Source organism: Hippopotamus amphibius, chromosome 10 (assembly GCF_030028045.1).
Source record: "Hippopotamus amphibius kiboko isolate mHipAmp2 chromosome 10, mHipAmp2.hap2, whole genome shotgun sequence".
NCBI classification, from domain to species: domain Eukaryota; kingdom Metazoa; phylum Chordata; class Mammalia; order Artiodactyla; family Hippopotamidae; genus Hippopotamus; species Hippopotamus amphibius.
Window position 1 is genome coordinate 6,211,648 of NC_080195.1, and position 12,986 is coordinate 6,224,633.

At 42.0% G+C, this 12,986-nt stretch overlaps 1 protein-coding gene across 2 annotated transcripts; it reads left to right on the forward strand.

Annotated features, from left to right (window-relative positions):
• The first annotated feature begins 22 nt into the window (after positions 1 to 22).
• Positions 23 to 11,852, forward strand: SPCS3 (signal peptidase complex subunit 3). 2 transcript variants are annotated; one of them, XM_057696149.1, is made up of 5 exons: positions 23 to 323; positions 1,777 to 1,850; positions 3,864 to 3,940; positions 7,214 to 7,329; positions 8,285 to 11,852. In XM_057696149.1, exons 1-5 carry the CDS (start codon positions 181 to 183, stop codon positions 8,415 to 8,417), a joined length of 543 nt encoding a protein of 180 aa, XP_057552132.1. In that variant the 5' UTR covers positions 23 to 180; the 3' UTR covers positions 8,418 to 11,852. The 2 variants fall into 2 exon arrangements, 1 of the variants encoding a protein (XP_057552132.1); XR_009047645.1 differs by lacking the exons at positions 23 to 323; positions 3,864 to 3,940; positions 7,214 to 7,329; positions 8,285 to 11,852 and adding an exon at positions 353 to 1,079 and having other exon boundaries at positions 1,777 to 1,852.
• Positions 11,853 to 12,986: the final 1,134 nt, after the last annotated feature.

The following is a 12,986-nucleotide window of genomic DNA, read 5'->3' on the forward strand; positions in this document are numbered from 1 at the left end:
GGGTGTGTCCGGGAGGCGCGCCCGCTCGCTCACGTCCGGGGACCGGAAAGGAGGCGGGGCCGCGGCGGCGCGCGCCCCCGGAACGCGCGGCGCAGGCGGCGCCGATCGCAGGGAGCCGGTCCGAGGCCGGAGCGGGGTCCCGGGTGTGCGTGTGGAGCGGGGCTCGGGGCGTCGGCCGCGATGAACACGGTGCTGTCGCGGGCGAACTCGCTGTTCGCCTTCTCGCTGAGCGTGATGGCGGCGCTCACCTTCGGCTGCTTCATCACCACCGCCTTCAAAGACAGGAGCGTCCCGGTGCGGCTGCACGTCTCGCGGATCATGCTGTGAGCGCGGCGGGGCCGGGCGTCCGCGCCGGGGTGGGGAGGTGGGGACGCCGGGGGCCGAGGGGGGCGTCCGGGCCGGGCCGGGGGGCGGGCGGCCAAGGCCTGGCGGAGGGATGCCGAGGGGCGGTGTCCGGACCGGGCCGGGGGGCGGGGGGACGCCGGGGTGGGGGGGGCGGGGGGGCCGCCCGCTCCCGGGCTCGCTCTTAAACCTTCAATTTGAGCGTCGCTCGTCGCGGCGCCGGCGCCGCCTTCCGGCCCCTCCCTCGCCCGCGCCGGCCAATGAGGGGGCAACAGCGCAGCACAGCGGGGCCCCCGCCCCCGTCCCCGCCCCCCCCAGGCGCGGGCCTGCGCGCCCGGACGGCCGCTCCCCGGGCCGACCCCGCCCCAGGGCCCGGGGTGCCCCGCCGCCGCAGGCACCTGCCGCGGCCGCCGAGCGGGCGGGAGAGTCCGGAGGCCCGGGGTGGGGGGCCCCGGCGCCGCGGCGCTGCGGGACGGCGCGCTCTTGTCTTACTTTTGAAGGGCCAGACCGCTGGGATAAATCCGCAGACGTGCCCGTGGTAGGATTTTGAAGGGACAGTGGCCTTTGGTGAATGCCTTTTTTTTTTTTTGATGGTAATTTTTATTCTTTAGCACGTTCTCCTTGGATTCGTAGCAGTTTTTGTTTTTTTTTTTCTTTTCTCTACCTGGATCTCTTGTCTTTCTCATCTGTGCCATCTTCCAACACGTGCTCCCTGGCCTTCGACCTTAGTTTTGTTTGTAAGTCAGAAACGCCAACCAGCCAGCCACCTCAGAGCCATCACCCCTTTTTCCCCCTCCCTGTTTTGGGGTGTGTTAGGTACTGTGTTTCAGGTTCGAATAGACCCAGGCTGGTAATCACGAGCGCTGTCAGCCCTGGTAAAAAGCCAGCCCCTGTTAGCTGCTGCGGACCTTGAGCAAGCTTCGTATACAGCCCTGGGTCTTCATTTCCTTTTGCCTGAAGTGGAGGTAACTCCCAACGCTAGGCATGTTGCGAGGATGGAGGTGCTTGTCAAAAATACGTAGTGAACCTGACCCAGACGCATAGGAAGTGCTCGGGAAACAGCAGTTGTTCATTTTATCTCGGTTTCCACACCACCTTGCAGTCGTCTGTAATTTTTTTCTACCGTTCTACCAAATCACTTTGACATCAAGTATTTCCACATTCTTTGAGCGCTTTTTAGTCTCTGCCCGGGTTTTGTTAGGGATCTTTTTAAGGTAAATGAAAATAGCCGAAGACTTATAGTGGATTAGAATGTTCTGTTGTCACACTTAAAAGTTTGTCTGATTTTTCCTTGTTTCTTTGTGGGATACAGCTAGACCCTGTCTTTCACTTATGTGAGGAATTTTGGTTTTTTTGTTCTTTTTTTTAGGAATTTTGTGAATTTTGTATGCTGTTATGTTTGAAGGATAGTAAAACTATTATTTTTACTTCTAGAAAAAATGTAGAAGACTTCACTGGACCTAGAGAAAGAAGTGATCTGGGCTTCATTACGTTTGATATAACTGCGGATATCCTTTTTAGAAAATGTTTCGTTGCTCTTTCTCTAGTTTTATAATGATATGCATATTGTTTAGTGATTTGGGTAACAGTATGTTTATCCATTGAATCAAACCTTGGAAATTTCTTTGCCTATTTTTCATCAGTATAATCATGTTAATACCTCCTTGTTTAACCTTGAGAAAACTTGTATTTACAGATCCATGAGTTATTATTGTGTGAACACACTTTAAATTCCTCATAGAAGCATTAAATAGATCTAAAGCTACAAGAGAGTCTGAATCTGTATTTCGGAAAGAAAATAAAATTAGATCATTTAGATTAAAGAAGGAAGAATGTTACCAGTACTCAGCCTTCCTAGATGTAATGTTTCACATGCAATCCCCAAGAGTATGTCCATATTTTGTGATAGCAGAGAGAAACATATGTTAACAAAGTGCCTTGCATCTGCTGTGGACCAGAAGGTCATCATCAAATGATTATTGGTAAAGCATATTAGCATTTTGCCATTATAGTTCTTTTTATAAGTACTTTTATAATAGAGAAATCTTATTAAAAGTTACTTAAAATGGAGGTGATTTGAACATTTTCTCTTTATTTTGAATTTCCACCTTTTGACACCTCTGATCCTTGTGGCCTGCTTAACCTTCTTTTAGATCTTAGATTACTGTCTCGGTGGCATTGTTCTCGCCACTTCTAGGGTCTCATCTGCCTTTTTTAAGACCCTAGGATTAAAATTGTGGAGATTGAACTGTCTGAACTTGTGTAAAGCAACTGTCTGAACAGTGGAAGCAGATTATGTACCTGGGGAGTTTACCTGACATGTCTCTTCACTACCCTGGAATTACTTTTAACTTGATTTTTTAAGAAATAAATTACTAGGTTTAGAAGTAGACTAGGAATTAGTTTTATAGGCACTTTTTTAGGAAATAGAGTGCACCATCAGAAAAGTCCTGTGTTCAACTTCTGCTTTTAAAGTCCTCATGTCTTTTAAAAAAAAAAAAAAATCTAAGCTAGTGAGAGGGAGTTTGGATCTAGTGTGAAAGTAGGAACTTTGTGTATCTGGGCAATTATAGTGAAATTTCCTGAAATTCAGTTATAGTGAATTTATATTTTTAAAAATATAAATATAATTTATGTATTTATAAATTATATTTATATATTCCCAATTTCATTCTTTGTAGTTTAGTTAGATTTTCTTAATACGGCGGCTACAACTTGAAATTGTACCTGTTCTTATAAAGAGACATCCAAGACTTCTCAGTTCTAAAATAGTGATTCTTAGTGCACGCACATATCTAAGAGTGGAATGTCACGAACAGGTAGCTGTTAGTATGTAAACGGATGTAATACAATATAATGACTTAACTGTTTACATATGATGCTTAAAATCCAAACATTAACTCAGTGACACCAGTCTTGTAATTAATCCTGGTGAGTTTTTTCCCCCGCTCTGGTACAGACTGATGAAACCAAATTGGTATTCAGCTGGATACTCTTACTAAAGCACTTCATGGGTTGAGACATTTTGATCTCTACTGGCTTGTGTCCAAAAATAGTATGTACAGTTTACTGTACTTGGTTTAATGACTTGAGCCTAGTTCACTTTTGCTTAACATTAAGATATATTGTGATGATTGGTTATACTTCAGAACTCCGGTGGAATCATCTTGCTTGAAATACTAAGTCCTCTTTCTTTTAGACTTGGCTAAAGAAAACTAAAATTTGTATTTCTTGGTTAATTTCTTATTAATTGAAGTTTATCAGGCAGTCATGCTTAGAAGAGCAGGGCAGGATGCTGATAGTCTCACTGATATTTTTTGACTTTGGAATGAGCTGGATTTTACAATATATTATCTTCTATATATTTTTATTAAATTAGTGGCCCAGTATATTTTTGGGCCACCACTCTTTTTTTTTTTTAATTTTTAGTATCAGTATTGCTATGAATAATTACGAATAACTGAAATCTGTTTTAAAGTTGTGTGCTACTTTATGATTTATATATTCCTTAATTTATATACATCTAGAAAATATATTTGATTGGAATGTTAAGCAGTTGTTTCTTTATTTATCAGCCGAATATTCAACAAAAAATAATGTAAGTATACGTATAGAGGTATTTTCATAGATGTTTAAAACCTCATTCTTTAGGAAAGAATATAAATTGTATATATTTGAAATATCTGACCTGAGTAATTGAGTAAAAATCACAAGCCCATGGACAGGTGACTCTAGTAAGAAAACTTCACCTCCTTTGGCAGCTTCTGTCTTTTGTGTTTTTCTGTCTTCCTACAGCCCCCCTGCATGTGCTTTCCAAGAATGGGGTGCAAGCAGGGTAACGCACAGGCATATAAGGAAAACAATTAAGAGCTACTATTTCTTTTCTTACGGATCTAAGAAGAGTTGCCAGATTTTTAGTTTCTTCAGTTTCTTACTTGATGTTAGGGTGGAGTGGCAGCTTCCATGCTCCTCATATGCCATCCTGGGGACCTACAGTCCATTTACGTGTTTCTCAATTTAAAATAAGAGGGAAAAGATGTGAAACCTTACTGATACTCATATGGACTGACATTGATATTCATTCTCAGTCCTTCAGTCATATGGTCACCAGCCTCCTAAAACACGCACAAACTCTGGAGGGGGGGGGGAATTCTGTAGGGCAGGAGGTCGACCTGCTACATACATTTATGCATTCACTCTCCGCATTTTGCAGAGTTGTGCAGTATGTACCCAATTGAGTAGATTATATCATCTAGTTTAGATAAACTGATCTTCACAAATGGAAAAATGGTTAAAAAAAAAGTCCTTCAAAGAAATTGCAGATTGAAGAGAATGCCAGTGGTCCAAACACACGTGAGCAACAGGAAGACGGCCGAGCTGATGTCTGCTCCTCTTGCGCTGCTCAACCACGTAAAGGATTAAAAAAAAGTCAGAGAGATCTAATAAATAGTTGGCTGAGAAAAATTCAACATTAGTCAAGAAGACTATTTGAAATGCACATTTACGTTCTCTAGCAGTAATGATGTAGCTGATGGTAAAGTAATGTGTATCATGTACATAATTTGTGAGTAAAGGTGCATAGTTTGGGGTTGGTGTTCAGTATAACTTGTTGTCAGGAATCTTTGGAGGCTGGGTCCTCTGGTGAGCTCCGAAAGGACGCTGCTGCACGATGAGTATATCAGGAAATGGGGAGGTCCAGTTGCTCCTCAGCTAAGCCCTCTGTGAGCTAAGCTGCTCTCTCTCCACGGCTGCCATTAGAGATAGACACCGAGACACGTGAATCAACAAAATCTGTAATCTTCGCTTACATCTCTCATTACCCAGATGTGTCATCAAAAGCTGCAAAGATAACTAATTTATGAATTCTCTTAGATTTTTTCCTTTTTTAATACATGATGTGAGTTGTTTTGACAGTTTTTTTTTTTTTTTTTTTTTTTTGGTGGCACACGGTCTTAGTTGCGGCATGTGGGATCCTCCCGGAGCTGGGATCGAACCCGTGACCTCTGCATTGGCAGGCAGATTCTCAACCACTGCGCCACCTAGGAAGCCCTGACAGTTTTTTATTAAGCCATGTATCTACAATTAATTTCTATTGAGAAATATATTACTTTGTTTTGTGTTGTACAGGATTCATCCATTTGAACACTTAAAGTAGCTTTTTTAATCATAAATTAGAGTTGATTAGAAATTTTATAATTAAAAGCTATTAAACTATTAGGTTAAAACCTATTATAACACTACTAAAACTATTAGTTTCTGATCGAAATTTATTAGTCCAGTCTGATTTAGAGCTTTTGTTGCAGATAAGAGTAAAGGTTGAAATATTTATATAGCATATTGATAAAACAGAAATCTTCGTAGGTCCTAAAAGTGTCAAGTGAGTGATTCTGTTGTGTGAATTAAACTCCAGAGGTGAAATCTGTGGAATTAAAACGTGCTGCTGTGTTGTTTTTACCTCAGTTACCCTATGCTATCAGCATAGCCTGAGGCAATTCGTAGTTGAGATGCATCTACTTCTGTATTGTATTTGAACTGTGTATTCATTTTCAAGGGATGAGAAATTAATCAACTTTATTTGTTGATTGGTTTGATTGGTTAACTGGAATCATTAGCACTTTAGTTCATTGTGTATTTATTTTGAACGTATCTTTTATGGAGGACACTTTGTTGGGCAGTAAGAATATTGGGTTGTATAAGTTTTGATCCCTGCCCTTGAGAGTCAACAAAGTGTTAAACAGTCAGAAAAAGCTGCTCTGAAGATAAGAGTAACAGCTGTAATTACAAGTATTATTCTACAAGTCTCAGCAAATGATCCAAATAAACATGCCGCCTTCTTGGTGAGGGATGTACTTGAGCTGTGTTCATAATTCTGGTTGACTCCAGCAGGGCTAGTAAGTTAATACAGTTAACACAGATTACTGCTTTGGTGAGTGAAGAAATATACATAAAAAGTCACTTCACTTCAGCACATCTTTGATTCTGTGTTCTTCACTCTTGATGTTTCCATATCATGTTAGAGGCTTTAAGGTGAAGATTTGAACCCTTTTTAAAAATTAACTGTTTCACGTTTCTTTTTAGTTGATGTTGTCACCACGTGCTGAACAGTTGGCCTCACAAGCTAATGATGGGTGATAGCTTCATAAGAACAAATTTCTTGGCATTTAGTGGTGGTTACAAATGTGCTTCTTCTCCATTTCATGTCCCTATTTTTCCAAGTAGAACTTGTTTATGATATGCCAAAGCAGCGGCTAAAAAGAACTGTCTGACTTCTCGGACTTTGCTGTAGTAAAACAGTAATGCACCTATGTTTTCTTAATTTAAAAGAAAAAATATTAAAAAGGCTTCATTTCTTTAGTGATTCCTTGATAATTGAAAAACCTTGGAGAGATGTAAGTTTTCAGGAGATAACCTGGCAGCAGTGGCCCGTGTCAGTAGCACGACCTCAGAGATTAGAGCTCTCTGTTTCCCTGGCACCATGCAGGCTCCACAGAGCTGGAGGGTCTCAGAAATTTTACAGGGAAAAGTGACTTAAAAGAATGCTTCCCTTCTAGGGATTCTAATCCCTTCTGTTTCCCCAGGGCCTCACTCTGGAGAGCACATAAGTCTAAAATCTTGCTTTAGGCTTTGAGGGCCCTAAATATTACAGTTGCCTTAGCAAAAGGGGTACTTTCCTTTGGGGAAGTACCTTCCTTTTGTCCAGGAGAAGTTGACTCCTTGTGTCCATCCACTTGTTATCATTTTGTCTGCTTTAAGATTTTGGCTGTTCCCTCACAGTTGGTTTCATTCACATAAACTGTTTGCTTCCCAATACTTTTGAAGTGAGAGGTGCTATTTCTGCTGAATTATCTAATTAATTGTTATTTTAATATAGGCTCTGAACCAGGTTGTCCTTTGGGACAAGATTGTTCTGAGAGGCGATAATCCGAAGCTGCTGTTGAAAGATATGAAAACAAAGTACTTTTTCTTTGACGATGGAAATGGTCTCAAGTGAGCAATTCTTTGTCATTTTTTATGTGTGATGATACGTGAAGGGGAGAGAAAGACCTTATGTGTATTTATTTTAAAGAAAAACATTATAGGCTAAAAGGAAAAGTCGAGAGAGAAGTATTTATATAGATCTGAACGGAAAGATTGGGTAGAAATAGTGCCTACAAATGGGGGTCTAAAACAGTGCCCCGTTCTCCTGCATTAGGGGCGCTGTAATCTCCAGCCGAGGAGGGGCCTGGGGCTGCTGCTCCTCGGGGTGCAGGGAGCCTGGGCTGCTGACGGGGGCAGGACTTGTCATCACACGGGCTCTTTTGGGGATGTCAGAGGAGCCTGCCAGGGAACTGGAATGAGGAGGCAGCGTGCTGGTCTCGGAGTTGATGCTGAGGTTTCTAGTTTTGGTTCACTTAACTTCTCTGAACCTCAGTGTCCTTTTATACAAAATGAAGGAGTTAGAATGATTGATCCTTTGGGTCAGTTTTAGCTCTTAAGCTCTTTAGGTCAGCTTTGGAAAGGACTTAGGGGAGAGCTATTTTAACCAAACCTGGTTTTGCAGATGAAAGTTTCCTGCCCTGAGAGTTTTTGATTGATTCAGGTGTGCCCATCTGGATAATGATGGAATTGGGTTTCAGATCATTGTCTCCTGATTTCTAGCTCAAATCTCTTTATATTCTCTGTGTTTTACTCATTTAAACATTTTGGTTGATGGCTCGAATAATTTGACTGTAAGTGACTTTGGAGAGGTCGTTATGGGAGGAGACCTGAAGTGAGAATGCTGGTGTTTTCTAGCATCTTCTTGGATTTCAAAAGACTTGAGATAACTTGTTTGTAGATTAGAATTCCAATTAGGAATAGCTGGTTAAAAGTAAATTATTTGATACCTCAGTGCTTGAATTAAAATGTTTTTGTGGAACTTCGGATGTTTCTGCTGACATGTGTTTATTGTGTCTTTTTATAGGGGAAACAGGAATGTCACTTTAACCCTATCGTGGAACGTGGTACCAAATGCCGGCATTCTACCTCTTGTGACAGGGTCAGGACATGTATCTGTCCCATTTCCAGATACATATGAAATAACGAAGAGTTATTAAATTATTCTGAATTTGAAACAACATATTTTTATACCTAATGAATTGTATCTCATTTATCTCTTCCTTTGCATCTTCGTTTTGAGTTATTAACTTTTTTTTTTTGGCGTAAGAATGAACATCAAAAGGCATATTTGAAGGGAAAGGTTAATGTACTACTTAATTTTCCAAATAAGAACAAACGAAGACCACCAGAGTGGAGTATTATACCAATAAGACAGCCACACAACGAGGATTTGTGAAATATTTATATTTGAAGTATTCCCTGTATTTCCATTATGTATGGAATATGAAGTAAGCATGAAGGGTAGTTAAAACTTTCAGGTGCCTGTGGAGTTATAAGAACTTGCATTTATGCAAGTTCACGTTGGATGTGACTGAGAAGCAGACATTCTCTTTATCTCTTTTAGGGTATGTCTGAATACTGGAAAAATTAATATAGTTATTGATGAGAAGCCTGGTTTACAAAATAGCCAACAGTGATGGGATTTTATTCCATTTGTCTTGGGAATGCCCACAATGCTTGTTTTTCTGACAAGTGACTAGCAACTTTCTCCACTAAAGACTAAATACCTCTTTATATGCTGTAAATCATTCTAAATAATTTTAAAGTCTCTTAAGTCAACCAAATGTGTGTCTTTCAGTGCTTTCTCTAAAAAAAGTTCCTTGATATTATATCTTTGTGTGATTTTTATTTTTTAACATTGCCATGAAAGTTGAAAATGTTTGCATGGTTTTCCCTCTGAGTTGTTTGTTCTAGTGAGCATGCCTAGTGCCACTGAGTGGTAATTATTTAAATTTTTTTCTAGTCCACATTTTAATAGTTATTGGGGTAATAATAATCAATATTGGTTGGTGTGCTTTTCCATTTACAAGCACTCACATGTATTTTACTGTATGTGATCTTCAGTAACCTAATGAGGTGAGTAGTGCAAATGTTAGCTCTTTGCAGATAAAGAAACTGACCAAGAAGTTTATTGAATTGTTTCAAGGTTATTACATAGCTAGCAAGGAAGGGCGTTAACCCTTGAACTCAGATCTGATTCTCTAAGCACATCCTTCTGTACTTCAGATTACAGACAGATTATTGTATTTTTGTGTTACCCTGGTTGGCCTTTCTATTACCTAGAAGATTTCCTGTCCTGTATGGAAGTTATTAATTTTCAAGTTGCCAATAATTTTTATAGAGGTGATATCTCACTCATCCTTTGCCTGTTAATTTGATTCGTGTTAAAAATACAGGAATCCAAATATATGTAAAAGTAATTCAGAGATTGATTATAGGATCATATTTAACACGATTCTCTTCTACAGTGCGCAAATAAACATCCTCAAAGGAAGCAACTACAAATCAATCACCCTTAAAAGCAAGACCAGAGACTGTAGGTCAGTATTAGCAGTAACAAAAAAGGCTAATAATGTTTTCTAAGAATAGTTTACATGAGTGGCTAACATTTGTTTTACTTAACCTCCTATGAAATACATCTCCATGTCATTACATTGGTTGGGACAGCTCTTGCCTGGGGCCTGTGTTCTGTGAAGGTCAGTTGAAGGTCAGAAGACTGGGCTTGGCTACCAGCTTTTCAGTTAAACTTTTCAGGGTCTCCATTTCTTTGTCTGTAAAATGACAGAGTTGGACTAGTTAACTTAGGTAGTGGTTCTTTTATTCCACACATATCTGTAAAATCTGCTGTGTCTGTTCGGTGGACGGTGAACAGAAGAGCTCCCTAGCGATGTGACGGCAGCAGGATGGTGGAAAGACGCGTCAACACGTAATTCATGTTGATCTGATGTGATTTCTGTTAGATTTTACCCCCAGAAGATTTAACTTCTTATATAGTCTATACAAATACTAGACATGGAAACGGAAAATCTATTGGCCTCCAAGCTTAAAAGTTGGGTGTGTTCTCACTGAGGGGTGTGCACAGTGTGCCGGCAGCCTCAGCCAGACCTGGTGGGGCTGCAGTAACTGCTGAGACGCCTCTGGGTGTGCGGCACTGTGCTTGCTGGGGAGCAGTGTGGACACCGCTCCAGTTACTCTTCAGTCCAGGCCCACCCGCTCTTTGGGACTCAGCGACGAAGAGGAGTAGAGAGGCCCACTAGCTCAATGGGTAAATAGTTTTTGCTTTTACTTAACCAAGGGAAGCTGCTCAGGACAAGAGTGCTCTGGTATGGGAATCAGAAACCTCCCTCTCAGGAACTCAGTGTTGGGTGTGCACAGCTTTGTAAGTTCACTCTGATTCTGCTTGAAAAAGATGCATAACCATGTCGTCTGCCTTAATGTCAGTGTCAAGAAGTCTTACAAAGTCTCGACGAAGACCCAAGGCGTCACAGTTTTGATTAGAAACATCTGAGCCCAGGGGTGGTCTTGGGAAAGAGAATCATTGCAAGACACTCATCTAAAGTAGTTATGTTTAGAAAGGAGTTAATTTTAAGATGTCATGCTCACATGCTGCTTTTCTCTAGCAGTTTACCCTAGACGAGCAGCTACATCAGTGATTTTATTCCCCCAAGTGATGACATTTGGTTCCTTTGTGCTTAAAGGAGGATAACAAAACTTCAGAAATTCCTTATGGTGTAATAGGAAAGGGGGTTATTTTGAGTTTCTGTTTTTGGAATTATTTTACAGCTCTTTGGTGGGTCTGGCCAGCCTGGTAATAGCGCTAAGAGATAGGCCTTAAGGCTGTAAGGAACATTTATTTGTTCACTGTTCTATCTAAAGCTTAATGATCTAAAGCTTTGGTTCTTTGGGGTATAGGTTAATGGAGGTGTTATTTTATAAAGCTTTGAATTGACATGAAATGAGTTTATGGGGGGGGAACCATAAGCTGTGAATTTTGGTAGTAAACATCTGTCCATTTCAGAAGCTTCCTCTGCTTTTAGCAGAGAGCCCGTGTACCTTTTATGTGACTGCCAGTGGTTCAGAGATCTGCTTCAAAAAGTTGTTGCATGTTTTGATGCAATTTGGGAAACTGTTTACTTTACAAATACAAATTAATAAGAAAAAAATTCATGAAAATACTGAAGATATGTTTGAGGATTTTCTTAATTGCAATAAATATTCAGCATTTTTCTAATGAAAATGAATTTTGTTTACAAGTAAAAGTATGCATTTTAAGACTTTCAGATGGATGCTTTTTTTATGTGAAGCTGCTGAACTAAAAGAAAGTGGATGAAACCGAGTCTAGTAAACTTGAGTTTTCTTTTTCCCTTTGTTTTCTTCTCTCTCTCTCCCTCCCTCCCTGCCTCCCTCTCTCTCTTTTTGGTGGGGTGGGTGGGGGAGGCTTATCACAGGTAAAAGATCTGCAGAGCGTGTGCTCCTGCGCTAGACTGTAAGCTCTCTGAGGGCAGCTTTGTGGATTCAGCTGTGTGTTTGCCCAGCGCCTAGCAGAGGGCTTTGCACGTAATAGGTGCCCAATAAACCCAATGATGAACGACGTCACTGTCTCTGATGTGGCCGGACCGTGGGGACTGCCTTGCAGTCGATGCTCTCCTCCTCTGTAAGGGCCGCCGCTGGCATCCTTGAGCTCCTGGTGACATTAGAGCTGACTCATCTTCCTTCAGTTCATGCCTTGGATGGCCTCCAGGCGGGGCAGGTGCTGCCCTGGTGGCCAAGATGTGGGCGCTCCCAGTGCCAGGCCTCTGCTGAGAGCCAAGGGACCGTGACTAATTGAGAAGATGGATAAAATTAGTCACCACACAGACCTGACTTTAGAAACTCTCAAGATGCCTGTTGAGCTCATGAAGAAATGGGTTAGAATAGACATCTGACTCCCTTTGAAAGCCCGGCGGGTCCAGCCCCCTGGGCGTGTCAGAGGTTGGGTCACTGCCCTCACACTCCTGTGACGACCCTGTGAGCCCACCAAGTTGTGGGAATCCTACTTTTTCTTTCTATTTCTCAAAAGAATGTTTCCCAGTGAACTCAGACAACTGTGAAAGAATAGAAATCTCTAAAGAGTAGAAAATCAGTCGAATTTAGAGGGGGAGTTAGTTTTTTTTTTTAACCTAAGTGTATTTTATCTGGGACGATGCAAGAAGTCAGCTGGGTCTTGTTTCTGTTTTCTACAAACTTGTGCAACTCTAGACCGTAGACGTTTTTTCTCACACATTTTCTCTTCGCGTGGTTTGTTAAAGCAAGAAGTCTGGGTTCCGCAGGCCTTTGCCTGATGAGTGAGTTATCACACCTGCAGAAGGAAATGGACCTCGTCAGTAGGTGAGTGTCAGTGTATCTGAATAGACCACCAGTACCTCTCAGCCGGGCCTTTCCTTCCCCCTGGAGAAGAGCAGGGGGCGTTTCCTTTTCGGGACTTGTGTAGTTGATGTGTACCCCCACTGGTGTGTCTGTGGAGTGTGGTTGGACGTAGGGCTCGGGAGTGGAAAGGTAGGCCGCGGTGAAACCAGTATTCCCACCGTGGCGTCTGCGCCGGCGCTCAGTGCCCCTCCCCGCAGGCTGTGCTGCTCTCCCGGAAGTGTGGAGCGGGTCCCGACTCTCTTCCAGAAGTACCGTGAGGACTACACCGGGGGAAGGACCTTCTGGGATTCTCGGCACACAGCAGGTTTTTATTCTCCGAA